Raw genomic sequence first — 27661 nt, 5'->3', positions numbered from 1 at the left:
GCGCCAAGGCCCACGGGGCTGGCATCAATGGTGACTTCCGTTTTCTGTTTTGGATTAAAGTAGGCCAAGTGGGCGGAAGAGCTCACAGCACCCTTGATCTTGTTGAAAGCATGTTCGTATGCCCTGGACCAGTGAAATGGTTGGCCTTATCTCGTTAGCTCTCGCAGTGGATAGCTGATGGTTGCATAGTCTTTAATGTATCTGGCACAATAGCTGGCCATGCCCAGGAATGACCGAACGTCAACATCACGAGGTTGCCGGGTGTCAGCGAGCACTGAGACTTTGTCGGGGTCTGGTCTCATGCCATCTTTATAGAAGATGTGGCCGTAGAACTTGAGGGTTGACTTGTGGAATTCACATTTGTCTCTGTTGAGTGTGAGGTTGGCGTAGAGAAGGGCATGGCACACGTGGTCTAGGGCTTTGTCATGATCTTCGCGTGTCGTACCAAATACGAGTATGTCGTCACTATAGTTGAATGAGTTGGGAATGTGGTAAATCAGTCGCTGTACAGCTTCTTGAAAGATTTCCGCCGCTGACGAGATGCCAAAATTGAGGCGTTTATATCTGAAGAGTCCTTGATGGGTGGTATAGCTTGACTTCTCATGGAGTTCGAGCTGGTGGTATGTTTTGTTGAGGTCTAATTTTGAAAAGACCGTCGCTCCGTTCAGGCGGGTAATCATGTTGCTGATATGAGGTCTGGGATGTCTTTCCCGTTCTATGGCCGTATTCGGGGTGCGCATGTCCACGCACAGGCACACTTTGTTTTCATGACCTCGTTTGGGTACGACTACCACAGGCGACACCCAGGGTGTAGGTCCAGATGACTGTTCTATGATGTCCGCTCTCAGCAGGTCTTGAAGCAGGTGGAATGGTACTTTCCTTTAGTGTTGGGCCACTGGCGTTACTTGCTCATTGATGTGTGATTTAACTTTGACATTGGCTAGTTTTCCTAGGCCTGAGAACAGTTTCGGGAATTTGTTGATCATGTCAGGCGAGTCATCTACTTTGAATAAGAGCTCTACCAGCCTCAACGGTTCCACTGTGGGTAGGCTAAGTAGACAGTCGGCAGCTTCGGGGCCTTCTATGACATGAATTTGGGCCTGAATTGACCTGTTCTTGTAGGCTAGCGTTGTGGGATACCGTCCTAGACATGGCAGTGGCTCCTTGGACATTCATGTGTAGACGAGCACTGCGGCCGGTTCTAGCTTCGGTTTCGGGCACATCTTTTCATATTCCGTTGTGCAGATATAGTTCAGTGACGCTCCCGTGTCCAGAACAAACTTGGCAGAGTGTTTTCCCATTCGAATATCTAGTCGGGGGTATTTCTTCAACCTGTCTGGGTCAGCCACCATGTATACATATTCATCACTGTCTTGTGATATGGGAGTGAGTGAGGACGATTCTCTCGATGTCGACCGGTGAGATCGATACGAGGCGTGGGACTGGGTGCTGGACCTGGACGAGCTGGTTGACCGGTCTCTTCTTCCATGTACTGCCCTTGAGTGGTGGTGTATCCTGGCGCTTCATCTGACTGGCCTGGTTTCTTTATGCCGGGTTTGGCACATAGCTTCGAAGTGATTGTCCCTCCCGCATCAGTGGCATTGTTGACCCATGGCTGGGCAGGTGCCGGTGTGTGGCTTTTCCAGGTCGCAGCGGTAGCAGTGCGGTGGTTGTTTCTGGGTTTTACTTGTTCTGGTCCCACCGTGGGACGAATTTGTGGGTTTGTCAGACCTCCGATGATCTGGCCGACGTCTTTTTTCTGTCTGGGATTGAACTCGGAGGGCTTGTTCACGTTTTTCTGTTTTTCTGGCTTCCATTTCCTTTGCATGTTCTTCGGCTTGATCATTTATGCGTGTGAGTTCTTCAATGTCGTCAACCGAATAGTGTTTTGTGAGTAGTCGACGTTGCAGTGTTTCGGACTGGTTCACCGACGAGCTCATCACCTCCAAGAAGAACTGCCGCTCCCTGGAGAACACCTGGCGCACCAATCAGACCACAGACAACATGACGGCCCTCAAACACGCCACCCGCAAACACCTCCAACTGATCCGCGCCACAAAGAAGACAGCCTTCAAGGAACGACTGGACAACAACACCCACAACAGCAAGGAACTCTTCAGCATCGTCAAAGAGCTCTCCAACCCCGGGGCCGGAAACAATGACATCACTCCCTCGCAAGACCTCTGCGACTCCCTCGCAGCCTTCTTCCACGACAAGATCGCCAACATTCACAACAGCTTCGGCCGACCAACCACGAACCCCACCACCGAACCGATGCCCCCCACCGCCACCCTCCGCACCTGGACCCCAGTCAGCACCGAAGACACAACACGCACAATGAACACCATCCACTCCGGATCCCCTACGGACCCCTGCCCACACCACACCACATCTTCAACACGGCCGACCACATCATCGCACCCCACCTCCGCGACATCATCAACGCCTCCTTCAACACCGCCACCTTCCCAGAGTGCTGGAAACACGCCGAGATCAGTGCCCTGCTGAAGAAACCAACTGCAGACCCCTCCGACCTCAAGAACTACCGCCCCATCTCGCTCCTCCCGTTTCATGCCAAAGTCATCGAGAAGACCGTCAACAGACAGCTAGCCGCCTTCCTCGAGACCAACGGATCCCTTGACCACTCGCAATCCGGCTTCCGAGCCAACCACAGCACGGAGACCGCCCTCATCGCAGCCACAGATGACATCAGATCCCTAATGGACAACGGGGAAACTGCGGCCCTCATCCTCCTGGACCTCTGCGCAGCGTTCAACACTGTCTGCCACCGCACCCTGGTACAGCGCCTGAACAACACCGGCATCCAGGAGAAGGCCCTGGAGTGGATCACCTCATTCCTCGCCGGAAGAACCCAGAGAGTCCGCCTCCCCCCGTTCCGGTCAGCGGCCACCGAAGTCATCTGCGGCGTTCCACAAGGGTCATCGCTCAGCCCCACCCTCTTCAACGTCTACATGAGCCCCCTCGCAACCATCGCACGTCAACACAACCTCAAAATCATCACCTACGCCGACGACACGCAGCTGATCCTCTCCCTCACCAGCGAACCGGACGCCGCCAGAGCCAGCCTACACGAAGGGATGAAAGACGTCGCCGAATGGATGAAGAACAGCCGCCTGAAACTGAACTCAGACAAGACGGAGGTCCTCATCCTGGGATCATCACCCTCCGCCTGGGACGACTCCTGGTGGCCCGACGCCCTGGGAGCCACCCCCAAGCCAACGGACCACGCACTCAAACTAGGCTTCATCCTGGACTCCTCCCTCTCGATGACCAGACAAGTCAACGCCGTCTCGTCTTCATGCTTCAACACCCTGCCCATGCTTCGAAAGATCTTCCGGTGGATCCCCACCGAGACCAGGAAGACGGTCACCCAGGCCCTCGTCACCAGTCGGCTGGACTACGGGAACGCCCTCTACGCCGGCACCGCCGCCAAACTCCAGAAAAAACTCCAACGGATCCAGAACGCCTCAGCACGACTCATCCTGGACATCCCCCGACACAGCCACATCTCCGGACACCTGAGAGACCTGCACTGGCTCCCCGTCAACAAAAGAATCACGTTCCGACTCCTCACCCACGCACACAAGGCCCTCCACGACCTGGGCCCCAAGTTCCTCAACAGTCGCCTGACCTTCCACAAGCCCACCCGCCAGCTCCGCTCCGCCAGCATCGCTCTCGCCACCGTCCCCCGCATCCGCAGAGCCACCGCCGGAGGAAGATCCTTCTCCTACCTGGCAGCCAAGACATGGAAATCCCTCCCCATCCACCTCTGGACAATGCAAGACCATCTCGCCTTCAGGAAGCAACTCAAGACCTGGCTGTTCGAGCAGTAGCGTCGCCACCGTCCCCCGCATCCGCAGAGCCACCGCCGGAGGAAGATCCTTCTCCTACCTGGCAGCCAAGACATGGAACTCCCTCCCCATCCACCTCCGGACAACGCAAGACCATCTCGCCTTCAGGAAGCAACTCAAGACATGGCTGTTCGAGCAGTAGCGTTCCCCTCCCCCCCCCCCAGCGCCTTGAGACCCTCCGGGTGAGCAGTGCGCTATACAAATGCCTATGATTGATTGATTGATTGATTGACTGGCATCCTTCGATTATGCGTAAACAAAGCGCGTCTTCAGTGTCGAAATTGTCGAACTCGCAGTATAGTGCCAGACGCTTTCGTCGCGAAATGAAATTGCCCATGGATTCATCGTGTTCTTGGGATGCAAGATTGAAGGTGTAGCGTTCATAATCTAGGTTACGTTTGTGGAGAAATTTCCTGTTCAGAGTGTCCTTCACGTCTGTGTCTGCCCGGGGCAATTCTTTGATTATTTGTCCAATGTCTTTACCCACTAGGTTTCTCAGTGCTATAAGTTGATGGTCAGGATCATCTACTCTTGAGCCTCTCATAAAATCTTCAAAATCTTCTATCCCGCTCTTCCACTTGGGGCCCATGCTGTTTCCTGAAGTCAGCATTAGAGGTTTGGGGGGACACAGGAACGATACCCCCATTAGTATGGGCCCGTGTGACGCGGCTGAGGCTGGACCTGGTGTTGCATTTTGCGTGGAGTCGGGTCGAGGGACATGGTGATGTATTGCTATCTTCACTGTCCCTCCTGATTCTTTCCACAGCTTTGCAAGGCCTCAAAATCTCTTTTGGCGGGCTCAGGGTGCTTCTCCTGTCCTTTGCCTGACTTCAAAATGGGCGCCGGGCTGGTGCCAATGTCTTCCTATGGGGCACGCCTGACTTTAAAATGGCCGCCGGACGCGACGTCTATATGCCAGTTTGGGAGGTGGGGAACTCGAGTTCTTACCCCAGTGCTGTGCACCTTTCATATTTCGGGCCTCAGGGACTGGCCTCTCAGGATGTCCTTGTCAGGGCTGCAACGCTGAGCTGATCGGCGGCCGCTCGTCCACTTGGCTACCTGCGTGCCTCCTTCTGTAGCTGGACGCTCTTCAGACGCTGTTCGTCACTTGTGTGTAGCTGGTGGGTGTCCTCACATCTCACCCTCGTCGCCAGATCTAGCGTCGCACGCTTGAAATAATGCGCCGACACGAGCTGCATGTCATGCCTCTTTATTTGACTTAAACAATTAGAATGCTAATACTGCCCTGAAACTAAAAATTCCATATTATTCTGGAACACACATTTTGAAAAGACGAAACAAAACGTGTCACGAAAATATATTTATTCTATTGTGTGATTTAATCAATATTTTAATTATCTAATTTATAGATTTTTAGACCACAAGAAGTTCAAATACTTAAAATGTAGAATTGTTTATAGCTAAGCTTGCTGCTTCAACAAGCCACTCTGTGGTCCTATTATTGTCAAAATCGTTTTTCTTTCTATGTGTAAATAAACAAGCCTGTGTGATTGTATGAATGGATTTGAATGTATGAGACTTGTTTATGAAATGTTAGTAGTGAATGTTTAACTGTTTTGATGTAAATATTGTATAAACCAATTTCTCTAAATCCAGTTGCTTCGACAACAGGAAGGTCTAAAAATCTATAAATTAGATAATTAAAATAGATAATTAAAATATTGATTAAATCACACAATAGAATAAATATATTTTCGTGACACGTTTTGTTTCGTCTTTTCAAAATGTGTGTTCCAGAATAATCTGGAATTTTTAGTTTCAGGGCAGTATTAGCATTCTAATTGTTTAATTCATTACAGGCTCAGCTTAACTGCTCACAGCCTACCTCCAACATTGTTCATGTCTTTATTTGACTTGGCATATATCTTAACTGTCGCACGCGCTCGCGCTGCCCCCTCTCATTCCCTTCCTGCCATGCCTGACCTGGAAGTCCTGGACATGGTCAGGCATGGCGACACGACAACCTGGGAGCACCGCCTAAAGGATCAAAGGAAGTAAAAAACCTCAGAATTACCATGAACTCAAAGCTATCAATGAATGCCCAAGTGGACAAACTAGCAAGATCAAACTTCGTTACTATAAAGATTCGGCGGCATATCTTCTCCCACATGGGATTTCCACACAAGGCCCAGGCTACTATCTCTATTGTTCTGTCTAAACTTGATTAAGCCAACGAAATCTACCATGGATAATCTTTAACAACTATGAAAAGACTACAACGGATTCAGAACTCGGCAACCAGAATACTCTTACATATAAAGCCACAAGCCCACATCTATCCTGCCTTGAAAGCCCTACATTAGTTAGCGGTTGCCAGAATATCCACATTCAAACTGCTTTGTATCACCCACAATCGATACATGGAACAGGACAGCTCTTCATCAGGAATAAAATCACCAAATACATTCAACAAAGGAACCTCTTCTCTAGATTGGCAGCTCGCCTCAAAATCCCACCATACAAGAAAAAAACACCATAGGTGGCACATCCTTCTCTGTTCAGGCAGCCAATCATTGGCTCTTTCCCACATAACCACCATGCTCAAACATAAATATACAGCATATCCCTCTGTATATGAGCATTTGTTTGGACTATAGATGTGTACCCACATGTGTTTTGCTTTGTACAAACGTATATAATAAATGTTTTTAAATATATAGATATTCGTTAGCTCTGCTTAACAAATGTACATATTACTTATAGTTGTATTATTCTTTGTTAACATATATATAGGTGACTGCATAAATAAGTAAATCTTTTATCTTGACTATTTATCTATAATTGCTTCACTATTAAATAAAACAAAACTCAAAATACAGCATCACTTGAAAGTATGAGTTTATTAAATACGACTTAAATCAACATATATACCTTACCTGTACTTATGTATCTTTATATTTATTACTTTGCTTATAATTCACCCTATACATCTTGCAATATATCCTCTACCTCCACTCAGGCTCATCTCAAACTTCATTCTACTACTCTCTCCAATGTACTACCCTATTTCTCACCCTATACGTCTCTCAATATATCCTCTACCTCCTCTCCCTCAAGCATCTCAAACCCTGTTTCACTACTATGATCCCCCCAAAAATAACCCTGGGCGTAGTGCTCCGCTCCGCCCGCGGAGTGTGCGTAGTTTTGCCTACTTCGCGGTCCGCAAAGTAGGCGTAGAGCAGGCAGGATACGCACATGACACGGCGGAGCGGAGTTGCCCGCCACCCGCCTCCCTCCTGCCCTCTTTAAATGCCCTTTTAATGTTCAAAACTTTTAAAAGCAAGCTCAAAGTAATTAAAATAACTTAACTGAGCTGCGGCGTCCCGGGGCTCCCTCTTCCTTCTCTATCGCCGACTTCTTCCTCACAAATGCACCCGCGCATGCGCATTTGTGAGGAAGAAGTCGGCGATAGAGAAGGAAGAGGGAGCCCCGGGACACCGCAGCTCAGGTGATTTATTTTAATTACTTTGAGCTTACTTTTAAACATTATAACTGCATTTAAAAGAGGGCGGGAGGGAGGCAGGTGGCGCGTAGTGGGTCTACGCGGAGTGTGTGGGGTGTGCGTAGATTTGCCCCCACTCCGTGATGCTCCGCGTAGCCCCACAACGCCCACTACGCCCAGGGTTACAAAAAAACCTTTCTAGACTCTTCCTTCCTTTACCCCTCCTTGCATCCTCTCACACTTTTTCTTCTATTCAGATCCCCCAAACAAACCTTTCTAAACCTTTCCCTGACTCTTTCCCCTCTAACTCCTCTTTACTCATCTCTAAACTCCTCCTACTGCTATGAACTCCCCAAAACAAATCTAAACGTTCAAGACCCTCCCCTCTTCTATATCTCAACTATTCCTTTTCAATCCAAATGACAGACTAACATATCCACTGCAGAAATTAATTTCATATTTCCTTATATATTCCCCACTAATCCTGTTTGGGTTCCGGATTGATGTGCTACCTGCCGAAAAGCTCTTCAACACCTTATCAGGGTTTGCAGGTGCTTCATAAATGCAAAGCCTTCCCTCTTCTATTCCTCCACTATCCTTTTTCAATCCAAATAACAGACTAACATGTCCACAGATCCAATTAATAACATATTTTCCTATACTAATTCACCACTAATACTTTTTGGGTTCCGTAGTAGCCTGCTACTTGTCGAAAAAGCACTTTGATGCCTCATCAGGGGTAGTAAGCGCTATATAAATGCAATTACAATTTCAATACCACATCTTCTCCTTTCTAGGCTGCCAGTGTTTCTGTAGCTGATTCCGTCATCGCCGCGAACAAGGAGATGCACGGGAGTGGAGATGGATTGACAGACATGAAGAAGAGGAGGAAGGCTGTCTTGTTATGCTTAAGCCCTGACCTAAACACCATCACCATTGACGAGGGAAAGCAGATCCTCATAGGCGACTGTGGTGGAATTGACGATGTGTACAAGCACTTCCTCGACATGCTTCCGAGAGACGACTGTCGCTATGGCCTTTACAATGTTTCATTCGAGACCAAGGAAGGGCAGCACGAGGGTGTGCTTTTTATCTTCTGGTGAGTCTGTCTGACAGATTGTGGTCTAGAATTTCCTGGCGCCCCAAAGCCTGATTCATCCTGGGTTTATTAATCGGTTGCAGGTTGTTGGTGATAGGCCTATTTGGTGATGGGCAATTGTGAAAGCCAGATGAGTTGTGAAGGCTAGCATAGGACAGAATTCTCCAACATCTTTTGTAATAAGAGCTATGTTTAAGAAAACCATCCCCACATACTTTTATTAGTGTTGAAATAGTAAGCATATAAGGCAAGGTTACATTAGTGCCCACCCCATGCAGGATTATGAGTCACCTCCATGCATCAGACTGGATGGCCAGTGGTAATGTAAAAAAGCTTTATCAATTTGGATTGCCTCTATATGAGTAATAACTAGCAGCTGTAGCTGCAATCACCCTGACACTAAGCTAATAATATGAGTGATGTGCCTCCCCCAACACACTGGAGAGATGAGGAGGTAAGCAGCCGTACACCCTCCTAGAAAGAGACTGTTACCACAAGAAATACACAGCTACAGGTAGAAAGCCAGTCAGTCAGTCAAAAAAACTTTATTTCGGCCATACAGCCATAAAAGCACATAATTATAACAATACTTGATTTACAAGGTTTATAGTGCCCGACAATTAAATATTACAATGATAATACTGAAGACCATTAAAACCGTGGACGATATACTAAAATGTTATAACTTATTTTCGAACCCCACTACTACTCCACGCCTTTTGATTGACCATCCTATGCATCAGCTGTAGCCAGGTTATCTTGTTAGCAGGGGTAAAAGACATTAGAGACAGTAAAATATAAAAACAAATTCTTTTAAAAAGATAATTTAAAAATAAAACATTAAAATTAGTAGAAAAATATCAAGCCAATTTCCCTAGTTGGAGATATTTGCAGATACAAATAACTGACAGTTAGTAAAAAGGCACTGTTGAATATTATCCAGCTTTTTTCCCCTTTATAATGCCTCTATGTATGCACCACATCGCGAATAAGAATTTCGAGATTGCGACTACGAATAATGGCTGTGTCTCATATTTCAGTAGCCTAAAGACCTCGATGTAATTTCTAAGCCCCAGATTCCTACAAAGTTGGATGACCCACTTGAACCTAGACCTTCTGTAGGCAGGACAGAAAAGTATAACATGGATTTCTGTTACTTCTGTCAGAGTGCACCCAGGACAATCTAGTTTGGTGGCTCCCTTCCATTTGTTTGTGAATGAGCGGAACGGGAGCGTCCCGTGTCTAAATTGTAAAAACTATTTCTTTGCCATAAAAGGTTGGATACTGTCAAGGGCCAACTCCAACTTGTAATGCTGTTTGGTATCCAGAAACCTAGAGGTCAGGCAGCAAGAATTCATACTCTGGGACAGGTGAGCAAATTTGTATGCTTTAAAGGCGAGGGCTAAGAATTTTTTAGCGACGGAGGGGCAGGTCTCTTCTGGTGTTAGCCACACGTTTGCCCTTCCTATTGCATGACATGTACTCCTAATATAAGACAACCATGGTCGGTTCCCAGCTCCAAGTATGGACATAACATCCTTCAATTCCTCCCTGTACGTTTCTAACTCGGGCGTGCTCCATAAGCGACGCCAGAATAGAAGTGGGCGGGAGGCAATTAAGTCGGTAATAGGGCCAATGCCCAGATCCATCCTTAGTGGGGTTAAAGGAGTACTTTTGGGAAGACCCAACAGCTGCCTGATGAACGTGTTCTCTGTTACATATAGAATGTCAGACGAGCAATGTCCCCAAAGTTCAGCTCCATAAATTGAGGCTCCCCTTGCTTGGATCTTATAAATTTCAGCTGGAGGACCCACCACCTTTTGGGTGCAATTTCTATGTACTTTTAAAATGTTCCCTATAGACTGTGTTAATTTAAGGTTGGCTTTCTTGATTTGGGTCCCCCAGTCAATCCTATCATTCACTGTGAGGTCAGATAATCAAAAATGAACACCCTCTCTAATGCCCAGCCTTCCATTTGGGGGTGTGGGCAATTACTGGTATTGTCATTGAAGACCATATATTTTGTTTTCTGGAGATTTATCTCCAAATCCCTCTTCCTACAAAATTGGGTAAACTCTTCTAATACCCGCTCCATACCCTTGGGTGATTTAGACAGGAGCAGCGTATCATCCGCAAACATTAAAGCGGGTATTTTGCGGTTCGCTAACCTTGGTGAATTTATATCCTTCACTGCCAGGACGGTTTCAATTAGGCCATTTAGAAAGAGGGAGAACAGAGTCGGCGCTAGAACGCATCCCTGTCTCACCCCTTTCTCTACGGGGAAGGGAACTGTCAGTTCCCCTTTCTTACCATGTCTAATCCTCGCATAAGTGCCATCACGTAAGTGCTTCAGCTGTTGGCAAAGGTATACTGGTACTCCCATATCATGGAGTAGGCCCCATAGCTGATCGCGGTTCACCATATCAAATGCGGATTTGAGATCCACAAAAGTTAGGTAAAGACTGCCACCCTCCAAAATTACAGTTTTCCAGTATATCAATTGCAATCGGAAGGTCTGGTCAATGGTCGAAATTTTTGACCTAAAGCCAGCTTGTAAAGTAGTTAAGATATTCATCTCTTCCATCCATGATTCCAATCGACCTAGGAGAACCCGGGCAAATATCTTTCGGGTAACATCAATGAGGCTTATTGTCCAATAATTTGCTGGGTTGAGGGGTGAGCCTTTTTTATATATAGGAATGGTTTCTGTGCCATCTGATCCGTAGATTGGGTGCCCATACTGTTTGTTCATTCCTAAACAGATCGCCAGGGATTCTATCCAGCCCTGGTGCCTTGTTTGGTAGCAATTTAGCCAGCGCCAAAAAAACCTCTGTCAATGTGCAGAGAGGTGGAGGAGTGTTTAGGGGAATTCGTTCAATAACTGGTGCCCTTGCAACTACATCTCCTTCTAAAGGCCTTAAATATAAAGATTTAAAATGGGATCTCCAAGCTTCTTCCCCCAAATTTGGTTCGATTGCTGAGTTGCCTTCGGATTTACCAGTTTTTACTAGGTTTCAAAATCCTCTCATATCTCTATCATCTAAAGCTTTCTTAATTGCTTCCCATTTTTCAATCTCCCACACTGCTTTGGCTTCAGCTAGGGTTTTTTTGTAGTGCGCCCTAATTACTTTGATACATAGATTGTCCTTATCCTTAATCCCGGATAACAAAGCGCATTTAGCTTGCTTACATGCTTTGTTATACCAGGGGTGTTCGGTCTGGGGTCAGACCTATTATTATTTTTCCCATTGTAGAAAAACTCCGCCAAGTTTAAAAACAAATCCTGATAATTCTTACCAAACGCTAGCAGGGATTCATAGCCTCGGCTGTTTTCTGAGATATCAAATGCGTTTTCTAGAAACTGTATAATTTGTTGATAGAGGGAGGACATTTTTTCAGGTGCTTGTATAAATGTTCTCCATTGTACTCTCCTACCTCCTTCAGTTGCAATTAAATTTGGGACAGATTGTAATGACATACCCTGATCAACCTTGGGCTGGGAACATGCTATATCTAACACCAATGGGTTGTGGTCACTTTCACATCGAGGTTGGACCGAAAAGTCCAATATTCTATACCATATCTCGACATCTACCAGGATATAATCAATTATGGAGGACTGTCCCGGTTTATTAAATGTAGGATTACCTGGACTGTCGGGGGGAGGCGACCATTACATGCCCTAAGCAGATGATTAAATGTAAGAGAATTCATTTGGAGAACAAGGGGGGTCCACATTCTGGTATTGCCCAGGCCGAGTCTTCCTCGCTTGTAATGGTCGTAGTTATGCCATTAAGAGGTTCAAAATGACAATTGAAGTCCCCTTCAATAATTTCATGTACGGACTCAGGTAGAGTAGGAAGGAAGGAGGCCAAGCAGTCTAAAGTCTGTGAGGTTTGTCCCTGCCTCACTGGGCGAGAATAAATATTAATAATAGCCTTCTTTGGAGAGTTGTGAAAGGAAAGAAGAATACATAAGATATCCAGAGAATGGGTATCTACCATCTTGATTGTGCAACCCATGTGTATGCCAACCCAGATACAAAGGCCCCCTGAGGGTCTCCCCGTGGGCCCCTGAACGGCTGGGATACAATATGCAACATAACCTACTCTATACAATGTTGTCGTTGACCATGTTTCCTGGAAAAGACATAGCTCATGTGTATCTATATAGTCTCCCCAATCTGGGAGTTCCATTTTAGAAGTAAGAACGGCTATGTTCCAGGATAAGATCTTAGTGTTTTGTGATTTCTCTACCGTTCTAGTCTGTATATGCAAAGAGTCCCCCTCCTGTTGTAAAGCTTGATGTAAAATCCCCGCCCGTCCCAGTGTAATACGGTAATATTCCCCAGGTGTTTTAACAGGAGCGCCACAGATACCAACTACAAATGTGGCCTCATCATCTTTCTCAAGAGGCTGTTCTAGGAGCGCCAGGCTTTCACAATTTTGGGGCTCAACTGGCTGGTTATCCATGCGTTCCTGATGATTAAGGTAAGGGTTTAGTCAATCAACCAGGTCTAGAGGGCTAAATCTGGGGCTAAATCTGTTACTGACAGGAATATTGAACGGCGAAATGGTTTCAAGTCCCCAGCGTGTGTTTAATGGATTCTTGGTCTATGGTCTCATTTCCCACTTATTATACACACTTTCCATTCTCTCTATCACTGGACTAGGAGGATAAAAGTAGCTCAGGGGAAGTGTATGGATGCCACTTGTCTCCCTGGGCGATCTCCATCAGCTACATGTAGAAAGCACAGTTTGTGTTTTTGCCTGAAAACAAACATTCAGTTTGTCACACTTAATATGCCTGCCCAACACACAAGGTTTATCACTCAAATATCCGCTTTAGATATATTTTCGAAATTAAACCAGTTTTCTATTGACATCAGCATATGGTTTCTACAAATACATATTTCTTGAATGCAGGCTTGTCAATTTTGTTGTACATATAGGAATTCAACTAAGTAAAGTTTCTAATATGGTAGGCTGGACTGCTCACAGAAGAGCTGAATTTATGTCGCTCAGGAGGTCCTCGGAGAAGCCTGGCATAGGGTGACTATAGAAGAGTGGCATCTCTTTAGCAAGAGTTTGCAATGGCCATTGCTGTGCCCAGGTAGAGAAGGTCATGGTTGTACGAGGTGACTAGCAGATGGATTGAATCCTTAGATTGAATTGCTGGCTTTGGTCTTCAGTAGCCTTATTTGGCAAGAAAACGTGATGAGTAGATGCAACAGGTCTGTGGTGTTAGATATCAGTGGCCCATAGTCAAGTTGTGATCTATGAAGTTGTGATTCTGTGTACTATCAGATTGCATTTATCAAATGCATTGGAGGCTACTGTACTCAAACCTCTGCCAATGCATTGGTATCCACCCTGTTCACTTCACTGCTTCACCTGTTGGGGTATATAAGAAGCTCTGCAGGAATTACTTGAATGCGTAGAGATGGCTACCCTGACTACTCTTGATCACATTTGAATGACTTCTGTCCTCCATTATCTTCCTATTTTGCACCTCAAGGAGCACCCCCCCATCAGCCCTTGATAGCTTTCAGTCACTGCCCCATCAGCCCTTGGCAGTTATCAGTCACTGCCCCATCAGCCCTTGGCAGGTATCAGTCACTGGCCCATCAGCCCTTAGTAGCTATCAGTTACTGCCCCATCAGCCTTTGGTAGCTATCAGTCACTGCCCCGTGAGCCCTTGGTAGCTATCAGTCACTGCCCTGTCAGCCCTTGGTAGCTATCAGCCACAGCGCCATCAGACCTTGGTAGCTATCAGTCACTTCCCAGTCAGCCCTTGGTAGCTCCCAGTCACTGCCCCATGAGCCCTTAGCTATCAGTCACTGCCCCATCAGCCCTTAGCTATCAGTCACTGCCCAGGCAGCCCTTGGTAGCTGTCAGTCACTCCCCCATCAGCCCTTGGTAGCTATCAGTCACTGCCCCGTTGGTAGCTGTCAGTCACTGCCCCGTCAGCCCTTGGTAGCTATCAGTCACTGCCCCGTCAGCCCTTGGTAGCTATCAGTCACAGCCCCGTGAGCCCTTGGTAGCTGTCAGTCACTGCCCCGTCAGCCCTTGGTAGCTGTCAGTCACTGCCCCGTCAGTCCTTGGTAGCTCTGCTGCTTTCAGCTACTGACTCATCAGCCCGTGGTAGCTATCAGTCACTGCCCCGTGAGCCCTTGGTAGCTATCAGTCACTGCCCTATCAGACCTTCGTAGCTATCATGCACTGCCCCATCAGCCCTTGGTAGCTATCAGTCACTGTCTCATCAGTCCTTGGTGCTATCAGTCACTGCTCCATCAGCCCGTGTTAGCTATCATTCACTGCCCCATCAGCCCTGAGTAGCTCTGCTGCTTTCAGTCACTGTCCCATCAGCCCTTGGTAGCTGTCAGTCACTGCCCCGTCAGCCCTTGGTAGCTCTGCTGCTTTCAGTCACTGCCCCGTCAGCCCTTGGTAGCTATCAGTCACTGCCCCGTCAGCCGTTGGTAGCTATCAGTCACTGCCCCGTGAGACCTTGGTAGCTGTCAGTCACTGCCCCGTCAGCCCTTGGTAGCTATCAGTCACTGCCCTGACAGCCCTTGGTAGCTGTCAGTCACTGCCCCACCAGCCCTTGGTAGCTATCAGTCACTGCCCCGTCAGCCCTTAGTAGCTATCACTCACTGCCCCGTGAGCCCTTGGTAGCTGTCAGTCACTGCCCCATCAGCCCTTGGTAGCTCTGCTGCTATCAGTCACTGCCCCGGCAGTCCTTGGTGCTATCAGTCACTGCCTTGTGAGCCCTTGGTAGCTGTCAGTCACTGCCCCATCAGCCCTTGGGAGCTCTGATGCTTTCAGCCACTGCCTCATCAGCCCTTGGTAGCTATCAGTCACTGCCCCGTTGGTAGCTGTCAGCCACTGCCCCTTCAGCCCTTGGTAGCTATCAGTCACTGCACCGTCAGCCCTTGGTAGCTATCAGTCACTGCCCAGTGAGCCCTTGGTAGCTGTCAGTCACTGCCCCGTCAGCCCTTGGTAGCTATCAGTCACTGCCCCGTCAGCCGTTGGCAGCTATCACTAACTGCCCCGTGAGCCCTTGGCAGCTGTCAGTCACTGCCTCGTCAGTCCTTGGTAGCTCTACTGCTTTCAGCTACTGCCTCATCAGCCCTTGGTAGCTATCAGTCACTGCCCCATCAGACCTTCGTAGCTATCATGCACTGCCCCATCAGCCCTTGGTAGCTATCAGTCACTGCCCCATCAGCCCTTGGTAGCTATTAGTCACTGCCCCATTAGCCCTTGGTAGCTCTGCTGCTTTCAGTCACTGCCCCATCAGCCCTTGGTAGCTCTGCTGCTATCAGTCACTGCCCCATCAGTCCTTGGTGCTATCAGTCACTGCCCCGTCAGCCCTTGGTAGCTATCAGTCACTGCCTTGTCAGCCCTTGGTAGCTCTGCTGCTTTCAGTCACTGCTCTATCAGCCCTTGGTAGCTATCAGTCACTGCCTCATCAGCCCTTGGTAGCTATTAGTCACTGCCCCATTAGCCCTTGGTAGCTATCATGCACTGCCCCGCCAGCCCTTGGTAGCTATCGGTCACTGCCTCATCAGCCCTTGGTAGGTCTGCTGCTATCAGTCACTGCCCCATCAGCCCTTGGTAGCTCTGCTGCTATCAGTCACTGTCCCATCAGCCCTTGGTAGCTATCAGTCACTGCCCCATCAGCCCTTGGTAGCTATCATGCACTGCCCCACCAGCCCTTGGTAGCTGTCAGTCACTGCCCCATCAGCCCTTGGTAGCTATCAGTCGCTGCCCCATCAGCCCTTGGTAGCTATCAGTCACTGCCCCATCAGCCCTTGGTAGCTATCATGCACTGCCCCACCAGCCCTTGGTAGCTGTCAGTCGCTGCCCCATCAGCCCTTGGTAGGTCTGCTGCTATCAGTCACGGCCTCATCAGCCCTTGGTAGTTCTGCTGCTATCAGTCACTGCCCCATCAGCCCTTGGTACTATCAGTCACTGTCTCATCAGTCCTTGGTGCTATCAGTCACTGCTCCATCAGCCCTTGTTAGCTACCTGTCACTGCCTTGTCAGCCCTTGGTAGCTCTGCTGCTTTCAGTCACTGCTCTATCAGCCCTTGGTAGCTATCAGTCACTGCCTCATCAGCCCTTGATAGCTATTAGTCACTGCCCCATTAGCCCTTGGTAGCTCTGCTGCTTTCAGTCACTGCCCCATCAGCCCTTGGTAGCTCTGCTGCTATCAGTCACTGCCCCATCAGTCCTTGGTAGCTCTGCTGCTATCAGTCACTGCCCCATCAGTCCTTGGTAGCTCTGCTGCTATCAGTCACTGCCTTGTCAGCCCTTGGTAGCTCTGCTGCTTTCAGTCACTGCTCTATCAGCCCTTGGTAGCTATCAGTCACTGCCCCGTCAGCCGTTGGCAGCTATCACTAACTGCCCCGTGAGCCCTTGGCAGCTGTCAGTCACTGCCTCGTCAGTCCTTGGTAGCTCTACTGCTTTCAGCTACTGCCTCATCAGCCCTTGGTAGCTATCAGTCACTGCCCCATCAGACCTTCGTAGCTATCATGCACTGCCCCATCAGCCCTTGGTAGCTATCAGTCACTGCCCCATCAGCCCTTGGTAGCTATTAGTCACTGCCCCATTAGCCCTTGGTAGCTCTGCTGCTTTCAGTCACTGCCCCATCAGCCCTTGGTAGCTCTGCTGCTATCAGTCACTGCCCCATCAGTCCTTGGTGCTATCAGTCACTGCCCCGTCAGCCCTTGGTAGCTATCAGTCACTGCCTTGTCAGCCCTTGGTAGCTCTGCTGCTTTCAGTCACTGCTCTATCAGCCCTTGGTAGCTATCAGTCACTGCCTCATCAGCCCTTGGTAGCTATTAGTCACTGCCCCATTAGCCCTTGGTAGCTATCATGCACTGCCCCGCCAGCCCTTGGTAGCTATCGGTCACTGCCTCATCAGCCCTTGGTAGGTCTGCTGCTATCAGTCACTGCCCCATCAGCCCTTGGTAGCTCTGCTGCTATCAGTCACTGTCCCATCAGCCCTTGGTAGCTATCAGTCACTGCCCCATCAGCCCTTGGTAGCTATCATGCACTGCCCCACCAGCCCTTGGTAGCTGTCAGTCACTGCCCCATCAGCCCTTGGTAGCTATCAGTCGCTGCCCCATCAGCCCTTGGTAGCTATCATGCACTGCCCCACCAGCCCTTGGTAGCTGTCAGTCGCTGCCCCATCAGCCCTTGGTAGGTCTGCTGCTATCAGTCACGGCCTCATCAGCCCTTGGTAGTTCTGCTGCTATCAGTCACTGCCCCATCAGCCCTTGGTACTATCAGTCACTGTCTCATCAGTCCTTGGTGCTATCAGTCACTGCTCCATCAGCCCTTGTTAGCTACCTGTCACTGCCTTGTCAGCCCTTGGTAGCTCTGCTGCTTTCAGTCACTGCTCTATCAGCCCTTGGTAGCTATCAGTCACTGCCTCATCAGCCCTTGATAGCTATTAGTCACTGCCCCATTAGCCCTTGGTAGCTCTGCTGCTTTCAGTCACTGCCCCATCAGCCCTTGGTAGCTCTGCTGCTATCAGTCACTGCCCCATCAGTCCTTGGTAGCTCTGCTGCTATCAGTCACTGCCCCATCAGTCCTTGGTAGCTCTGCTGCTATCAGTCACTGCCTTGTCAGCCCTTGGTAGCTCTGCTGCTTTCAGTCACTGCTCTATCAGCCCTTGGTAGCTATCAGTCACTGTCCCATCAGCCCTTGGTAGCTATCAGTCACTGCCCCATTAGCCCTTGGTAGCTATCATGCACTGCCCCGCCAGCCCTTGGTAGCTATCATGCACTGCCCCGCCAGCCCTTGGTAGGTCTGCTGCTATCAGTCACTGCCCCATCAGCCCTTGGTAGCTCTGCTGCTATCAGTCACTGTCCCATCAGCCCTTGGTAGCTATCAGTCACTGCCCCATCAGCCCTTTGTAGCTATCATGCACTGCCCCACCAGCCCTTGGTAGCTGTCAGTCGCTGCCCCATCAGCCCTTGGTAGGTCTGCTGCTATCAGTCACGGCCTCATCAGCCCTTGGTAGTTCTGCTGCTATCAGTCACTGCCCCATCAGCCCTTGGTACTATCAGTCACTGCCCCATCAGCCCTTGGTAGCTATCAGTCACTGCCCCATCAGCCTTTGGTAGCTATCAGTTGTGGACCATCTGCCCTCCCTGATGAGTCCCAGCTGGTTACCAGAAGTCACCTTTTGCTGCTCGCCTAGACTCCTGACCTCAGAGACACAGGCCGCTCTCAGTGGGGCATAGCTGAGGCTTGGCTTCACTGCTTTCATTGACTGCTGAAGGTCCCTTTAATATTTTCGCCACAGGCTGCTTCTGAGCTGCTAAAAGACTGTCGTCTGGTGGACGGGTTTGATACCGGAAATGAATCCCTCCAGTTTGCCACCCTCCCTGTGAAGTGGCACACAAGCCCGTGCTTGCTTGTGTGTGAAGCGGCAGCACCCAGATGTGTACTGGTACAGTCAACGAGCCAGGCAATTGCTGTGCTGTCCTCTCACCCGGTCTTTGTAGCTGATTTTTTCATGAGACCTAGTTAAATGTCCGATAACACAGCCCAGAACTATATTATCTGCGAGAATGATTAGAACTAGTCGCCTGGAACGCTGAGGCAAGTTGAAATGAGGTCTAAGCTGGTCCTGCCCCTAAATTGGGTGCAAGTCCCCTAAATGTTTGTGAACCAGTGGATGTTGTACCAAGTTGTTTGCTCGATTATTACATTTTTCCCAATTGTATGTCTTGCATGTTTATGCCTTTGGGATTCAAGGCAGCAGTCTTTGCACAAAGCGCGTGAATGTCCAGAGCTGGTCTTATTTCAACCCTCTGCCCTTTTCTTTTCAGGAATCCAGACAGTGCCCCTATGAAGAATAAAATGATGTACGGTGGCGCCAAGGAGGCATTGAGGATGAAGCTTGAAGGTAAAGAACAGTTCTAGCTTTGGTGTCTAGCTAGTCGGGAAGGTGGCAGTGGAGAAGATGGACTTGCTTACTCATACTGAGGGTTGAGCTCTTTCTTGACCATTGATTTTGTTTGGATGTAAAAGTCTAAAATCAATCTGTCCTAACTTAATTGTGTACTGGCCTTTCTCCTCAGTCACCCTTATCCTTTCTGCTGGTGAGACAACTCGAGGTATGGGAATACTCACGTGACTACAGCATTTATGTTGTGAAAAGGAGCCCTCAGGACTCTCACGACTAGTACGTGCATAAAGCTCATGGCTGCCTGTTTGTTTTTCAAACCTCCCAAAAAGACTGGGGGGCATGCACGTGTTTGTTGTGGGGTAGTGCAAGGGAGTTTTTCCAGTGCTGGATCTCTTCAAGGCCCCAGTGCTCCCTTCTGGGTTGCCTCATTATTGTGTGACCTCATTAGTGATGTCACACATAGATGAGCTTAGGAGGATTCCCTAACCCCTTCTGTGTTCATCAAAGGATCAAGCTGGTGAGTCTGCCTGTAGGAGGTGGGCATGGGCAGCTGTTACTGCCCCAACTCTCTCTATAGCCATGGGCACAGACTGAGAGCCTTTTCCGGCTGGTGTGAGAAATCCTGGTGAGCAGCACAGCTCCTGCCACACACCGAGAGAAGAAATGAACCAGCATGGGAGGATTGGAATGCAATGCATAAGGATTGTTTCTAGCTCCTCCCCCCCCCCCTTTACTCCCCTCTTCCAATTCGGTTCCATATTGCTTCTTCGACTCAAAATGTTTCTGTCCAAAAATGCCTCGTGAGAACTAGCTACATTTGTGCACAAAATGAAGACAGACACTTTTTGGATGTTTTCGTGAGATAATTACAAATCCAGTATCTGCCTCCTTTCTGGTACCCAAATTTGTGCCAAGAGAAGAACCCAGATGTTTCGTTTTTTTTTCTCGTGGCTTAAGGAAAAAATACCAGCAGCATCTGGCTCTTTGCTGGGGCACAGGCAGGTTCCCTGGCAAGGAGCCAGATGATCTTTCGACGGCTCTGGGTGCCACCAGGAGCCAGACGTGCTGTGGCTATTTTCTTAGCCTAGGAAAAAAAAAACTGCGTCTGACTCCTAGGTGGACACAAACACACTTTGAGTGGGAGGTTCGTGACTTTCCACGCCACAGGTGGAGCTGATTTCATTTTCTGTCTCTCGAAACCGTAGGAACTGACCCACCTGTATTGAATTTATTCTGTTGAAATAGAACAGCCAGCTCCTGACCTCAAAACATCTGTTTGCCAAAGAACTAGCTGTATCGCCCATATGCAGCTACACATTCTAATGAGGTGTTCTAGCCGTTTATTAGTATGTAGGGGATGATAACGCCAGATTCTTATCTTATTTCACCATCTCTTACCATTCTTAAGAATCCTCGGCCGACTGGACCTTTTTACCTGCTGTGAAGTGTAAAGGGGAGAGAAGCAACTCATTCAGATTATTAAATGACCAGTCAATTCCGACACTGAAGAATCACTAACTCTGAGTTAAAGTTTAGGGGATTTATTACAAAGCCAAAAATAACTAGACATACAAGCACCTCATGACGAGGTTAAGAAAGTACATGGGCACTAATACAAATTTTAATCCACGCAACAACCTAATTCGATGAAGAATAAAAAGATTAAGGAACTCTAAAAACATCGAACAAAAGATAACTGCTCCAATTTCTAAATCAGTCTTCAAAGAAATTAATTAGTTTGTCCCTACTCGACCGCTAAGGTGGTATCCCTACTTAGCATCTCCCAATGGAACAAGAAAAGGTGTCAGCGCGTGAAGACTTCCTAAGAAGTACACTCACGTTGAAAGGGACAGAAGCCAAAACTACTGCTTCATCTCTAAGTCTCCTTCCACAGTATCGATCTCTTCCTTCTACCCTCATATGCCTCTTCTCTGCCGCTCATCCCTCGGGGCACTGCCCCTAATACAAAATGCACAACCTGGAAGACACGCCTCCGTAACACCTCTTCTGGCTGGACACCTCTTGAAGGTAAATTTCCACTAAAACCTGTATCTCATCCAGAAACAATTGAAACGTCCTTGGGTCCCAGGCTCCTTCAGCCCCAAAAGTATCGGCTCCTCATTATCTGCATTACTGGAGACCCTTTTTGCAAACTCTCCTCCATACCTAACTCCTAAAACAAAGCTTAGTCTTAGCTAACAAGAACGGTGTCCTTACACCTGCCATAGAAGCATGTGAATGGAAAATCTTTCCCTGCACATGAAATTCGCTGACTATCTCCAAATGAGAGCCTTCCCAGGGAAAGTATACTTTGGCCTGCCCAATTCAGCTAACATAAGGAACGCGAGTAGACCTTTCATAACAAAACACGGACATTCGTTTAGGCCTCTATACACAGAGAACTACACACATTAATAAACGTTGCATCTGTAAGCACTATATTTCATTATATTCAATATATAAGTAATCATTCCTACACGTGCAGACTTTAATATAGTGCACATTTAAATCTAATGCATTACATTACACATGAGCAATTCATTAAGCATTTGCAATGAATGACAAAGTTATAGAATCACATTTAAATGTCACTTTACTTTCTCGGGTGGCATTCATTTCCCAGCATGACAATCACATTTTCATTGTTACTCATACAATACTAATGATCAGTTTAGTACCACACTTGATTATATATGGGTGCGGACTACTCATGATTATGATGCACCCCTACAATTTTCAAAAACTCATGGCGCTCTATCAGGTACCTAGGGCCAGATGTACAATTATGTTTCTATTTGCAAAGGGACCGAATCTGTGAATTGGGCCGTTTGCAAAGAGCCCTATTCTGCAATCGGGCCGTTTGCGACCAGAAAAATGCTTTTCTAAATGTGGAAAATGCAAAGTGCTATTCTGTAACTTGGTACCGAATTGTATTTTGTATTTGCAATTCAGTATTTGGAAAGGGCGTGTTTAGGGCGTCCCTTCCAAATAGCGAATTGTTATGTTATATATTACTATTTTGCCACTGAATTTTGGTCGCCAAACAGTAAAACTTTACCACCCTTCCTTCCCCTTTGAGAATGCAAATAACAATATCTTTTTTAAGAGCTTGGTGCTACTCTTAAAAAATGAAACTTCAAGGTTTCACTATTTTCTTTTTAAAAGCACACCGTTTTCCTTCATGGAAAACGGGCTTCATTTAAAAAAAAAAAAATATATATATATATATATATATATATATATATTCAATGAAAAAACCAAAGGTTTCACACATGTTATAGTTAGCTGGACATTTCACTCGTAAAAAAACAATGAAATTCCCCCGTTATAGTTAGTTCATGTTAGAAGGTGGTTCTGACACTATGGGCCGGCCGGATTTTTTGCTTTTTTGAGCACCTAATTGTTGAGCTTTTACTGTGGGGGAGCCTCATAAGTTGGGACTCACCCACAGTGAACTCAGGATGTAAGAGACTGCATGGGGATTTTACTGGTGTTCCCCTGGCTTGACCAGGCCACTGCGCAGCAGCTGGAGTAAGGGACACCGGGCTGGTTACATGCAGACACATGTGTACATGCGTGTGCACACGTGTACGGGCTGCGCAGGGGAGATTCCTAGAGTGCGCAGTCCAGGAGCAGCTACAAAGTGAATGGTGTGGCAGGACTTATGCAGTATTAGGTGGTGATATGGAATAGGCTTTATACGCTGGAAAGAGACATGACATGCCAGGGAAAGTCAGTGTGTTTTACTGTGTTTTCACTTCATTATTTCCCTAAGGGAATGTGGGGCCCATGGCTAAATTAACTTCCACAAGGCCTACAGTTTCCAGACATGCACTAAAGTCCATTGTATTGGAGGTGAAACGAAGTATTCTGCAGAGTCCAAAGTCATATTTGTACTGCTTTTGGGTCATCCAGAACTGTCATATTTCTGTGAGCCAGCCAGGACCAGACCCAGGCTGAGGGCTGACCTCAGCTGGATGGATTGATAACCTTTCTTCCACAAGCAAGGGCCTCCTCTCCCTGAAGAGAAGATGGGAGGGGATGCAGGTTCATCAATTAGCAGCTGTCACTGGGTGCCAGGCACCAGGCTGCACAAGGAGGGAAGGCAGTGTGGGGGATGAGGCTTCAGACATGTGTCCAGAAACCCTGGACGACGCCATTATTGAACAAGCTCAGAGGCTGGACAAGAAGGAGGGAGCCGGGGCAGGGACGTGATGTGTAGCTGTTTGATAGGACCAGCAGAGAATTCCTGCCAGCCCCCTACTCAACTTTTAAAAAGTGCTTGCATAGGAAGAGAAGGGCTCTCTGGGGTGTGCTCGGCTGAGGCTGAAGGTGCTGGAGCCTGGCACAATGGGCAGTTGGAAGGAGAGACCCCCTGACTGCCCCCAGGACCCTATCAGCACCAGAAGAAGGGCCCAGGACTGGTGCACAGAAGCAGGGGCCTCTGCGCAGGGAGAACAGAGTCCCAGAAGGAGAGCCTGGCGAGAGGCTGGCGCAGGGAGCCAGTGAGGACAGCACCCTGCTGAATCAGAGCCCTGAGGGAAGAGGAGAGTGTTCCCAGTGGCGGGGGCTGGTAAAGAGGAGCATGAAGTGCCCCATAATGCCTCGCCAGGAATTTGGAAATCTGCTGTTTTGGTGCTTTGTGGCCCCCAGAGGAGAGGGGTCACCCTCACTTGTGAAAAGGGAAAAGGTGCTGGGGGAGCCGCTGGAGAGGCCCAGTCTTCCCCCCCACAGCACGAAGAAGTCTGCCATTTTGGTGCCCAGAGGAGGGGGTCACCCTCACGTGTGAAAAGGGGTGCAGGGGGGCTGCAGGAGCCCCGCAGTCTCCCCCAGCATAAAGAAGAACAGTCCACCCCTAAGTTTCACGGGGCATCTGAAAGAATAACCCCTTCAGGACTCAGCCAGCCTTTAACACCTTCTAGGCTGGAACTTATGTTCTACAGCTGAGGGTGTACTATGAAGTGCATCACGGATTGAAGGGCTGAGTTGGGGGATGTCTGGAGAAGGGCATCCCCTGGAGGTGAAGTGGTGTAATTGCACCGAAATGAATTTACTATCGGTTATTTCTTTTTAGGTGGACTGAAAGTCACATGTGTAAAGTGAAGTATATGTGTAAGGTGATGTTAAGCTAAATGGAGTTATGTTGCTGGACCTTCCTGCTAGGGGGTCTGGCTGTATTTACGTAATCCCATGTTTTTACCTGTTATTCCTTTTAAAGTGAGAAGGAGAAGTGTAGTTGCCAGGAGTACTTCTTTTGAAGGGACTGTAAGTCGCATGTGTAAGGAGATGTCATAAGCCAAGTGGGGCTATGTTGCCAGACAGTCCTGCTAGGGTGTCTGGCTGTATATGCGCAATCCTGTGATTTCATCTGTGATGCCTTTAGAGGCTGTAATTGCAATGCATTCAAATGATCAACCAAGGTGATGAGTACTGTCATTCTAAAGTGTGCGTAAACATGGATTCTTGCTGCTGCGCTTAGGTGAAGACCCCAGACTGCTAGCCCTTAAGATATAGAGGTGCATACTTTATGGTCAGTAGGAGATGCTCAGTCAGGGTCATGTGTCACCAAGGCAGGTTTACCCCTTTTTAATGCTTGTTGAGGTAATGGGGTGGGTCGCCACTGGGATGGTGCCAGTGCGCAGGGCCCTCGCTCCAGGTTATGTTCAACTAACTGCATTGAGGGCAAGTTGATGTGCATACATGGGAGTGGTGGTACTAGACCCCACCCCCCCCCTGCGGGAGGGGTGGAGATGTTATGCAATGTCACAAAGTAATTCCAACAGCTTATGTATATTTGTAAATTGGTGCATAGTATTGAGTGGTGTGTGTGTTTAATAAATGTACTCTTACTTTTATAAAGCAAAGTACAGACTGGACAATCAATTATTGAGTGTTATTTTTGTGCACCTGCAAATGGCGATTACTAGCCCATACCACCTCCCTTGAGTAAGCCTCAGACTGCTCTGCAACGCTACCCTCTGAGAGTCAGGCGCTACAATTGGGTGTTTGGTTCCCAGTGAAGGACAAATGTAGTCATGTTATTTGTGTAGGCCTCACAGATGCTGCCTCGTTTTCCAACATTGGTGTCTAGCGGCGGGAAACATAGTATCCCATTCCGGTGTGCATTTATAGCATTTGATAAGTCCAGTTTTGCCACACATAACCTATGCAGCAATGAGCAAATGGAAGAGCGCAAGGCTCTGAGAAAGGTTCAACGTTTTGGTTATGTGAACTAAATGTATGGGAAAGGAAAGCCCCGCGCCCATATGTGTCATGTGAAGTTATTATGGTTTAAATGTAAGCTGTATTGATATGACCGCGCTATGTTGATTATAATGTGCTAGCGGGATGGTGCTTTCCAGGAAATGATTGCATACAAATGTTCTGAGCCATATTGTACACATTTGAACCCTAACACTACATACACTACACCTGCATGAGGAGGGTGTCTCCTCAAGAGATAGGGACAGCAACTGATACCTACATCACAGGTGGGGGTGTAGGGGTGGATTGACCTTCAAGGGGGACAGGAGAAGTAGGGGTCCTGGGAGGTTCCCGCACTTTTTAAGGGCAGGGAGGGTTTCCTAAGGAGGGGCCCCAGATATCCTTCCCCCACTGGAAGTTTCTTGCTAATGGCGCAGGCCAAAACCACTGGAAGGGTGGGGCAGGAGGTTTCTTTACCCCGGGTAGTAGCGCCCCAGGGGTTCCCATGGTGGGGGACCCCAAGAAACTTTTCCCAGAGTGGGAGGAGGGTGTGGTAGAGTTGAGTGTCCGGCAGGTCCCCCAGGTTAACTGGTGGGGAGGTGAGCAACCCAGGGGTGGCCCCTGGTAGTGGGTGGCCCCCAAGGAGGGTAGTTCTTGAGTCATGGTGTGTAGTGGTAGCCCCTAGGTACCCTAGGTGGGCTAGGTAACTGACCCAGTGGAGATCTGAGTGGGGGCGATGTGCTCCCTAGTTTCCAGGGGAAGGGTTAGTGGTGGAACCTATAGTGGTGGCTGTGGCGAGGCCTAGCCGGTAACCAGTCAGGTAGGTCCTGTGGGACTTGGACCCAAGGACCAAGAGCATGGGGGTGTTCCCCCAGCTGGAGGCAGGAGGTGGACTTCTGTCAGGTAGTACCACCCTGAACACAGGTGGGGCCTATCTTAAGTGAAGGGACCCTGTGTTTCGTGAAGGGGTGGTGCAGGCCTAGCCGGGATCTTTAGGGTCCCTGGCTGAGAGTGGTAGTACTACCCTGAAGGCAGGTGGGGCCTATCTTAAGTGAAGGGACCCTGCTCTTCATAAGGGGTGGTGCAGGCCATCTAGGGACCATGTAGGTCCCTGGGCGGTCTCCCAAGGCGCTGCAGGGAGACCGGGGAGAGCCATGAGAGGTGGGCCTGGGTCTAGCTAACTCGGGGCCCACAGGCTCTCTAAGGGTACTCCGGGAGGAGAGCGCACCTCTCGGAGGGAAGGGTACATAGGCCCTGTTCTCGCAGCGGAGAACAAGGAAGGGGTCTAGGTTCCTGGGGTAGTTTCCGGGTGGAGCTACTGACGGGGGGAATGAGCTGTAGGATGTCTGATGAGGCACCCTCAGTGTTCCTCCCTGGCACTGCCAGTGTGGTGGTGAGGCCGGTCTGAGGTCCTATCAGGGAGCCAGGCCAGTGGCCAAAGGGTGCTTTTCTGTGTGGGGAAGCACACGTGGCTGTGCTTTCTTTAGGGAAGACAGTCATCCCGAAAGGGTGGTGGCAGCAGAATTACCTCAGCGGCAGGCTGTGGGTGAGGGTCCAGAGAGATTGCATCTTTTCGGTGCAAGGACCAAACGGAGAGAGGGTACTGGTTGGAACAAACTCTGGAAGGGAGACCAGCTAGTGACCCAGGGGATGGGATTTAGACCTATCCCAGAAGACCGCATCGGTGCTGAGGCACTGGACCCTTGTCCAGAGAAGTGGTAGGCATAGTGTTGCATGCCCAAGGGCAAAGGTGAGCATAGTTAGGCTGAGTCCATGTAGACCATGAGTGACCTAGAGGTATCTAACCTAGAGCCCGGAGGGTTCTTAGGGTAGTCTGGGATCCCTGTCATGGGTGGAGATTTCATGGATGGGAGGAGTAGGTGGTCTAAGCGGATAACTGGTCAGTAAGGGGGGTCTGGTCAGAACCCCTTATAACTAGTTATCGCTGACTACGGGAAGTATACCCATGTAGAGTGGCTACTTCTTCCCTGTAGGAATCAGCTGGGCGCGGCGTGTGTTAGAAGGTGGTTCTGACACTATGGGCCGGCCGGATTTTTTGCTTTTTTGAGCACCTAATTGTTGAGCTTTTACTGTGGGGGAG

The 27661-nt window shown here is 48.6% G+C and overlaps 1 protein-coding gene across 1 annotated transcript in view; it reads left to right on the top strand.

The window, feature by feature from the left end:
- The window catches only part of LOC146783304 (cofilin-1-like), a 112010-nt gene that overhangs the window by 20496 nt on the left and 63853 nt on the right, over nt 1-27661 (top strand). The window contains exons 2-3 of the mRNA XM_085636314.1: nt 8133-8434; nt 19277-19353. Of these exons, the coding sequence (XP_085492440.1) occupies nt 8133-8434; nt 19277-19353 (379 nt within the window). The remainder of the gene's footprint in view (nt 1-8132; nt 8435-19276; nt 19354-27661) is intronic.

This window comes from Triturus cristatus, chromosome 11 (assembly GCF_964204655.1).
Source record: "Triturus cristatus chromosome 11, aTriCri1.1, whole genome shotgun sequence".
Lineage (NCBI taxonomy): Eukaryota > Metazoa > Chordata > Amphibia > Caudata > Salamandridae > Triturus > Triturus cristatus.
Note: the sequence above shows the minus strand (reverse complement) of the source record. Positions and strands in the feature narration are given on the sequence as shown.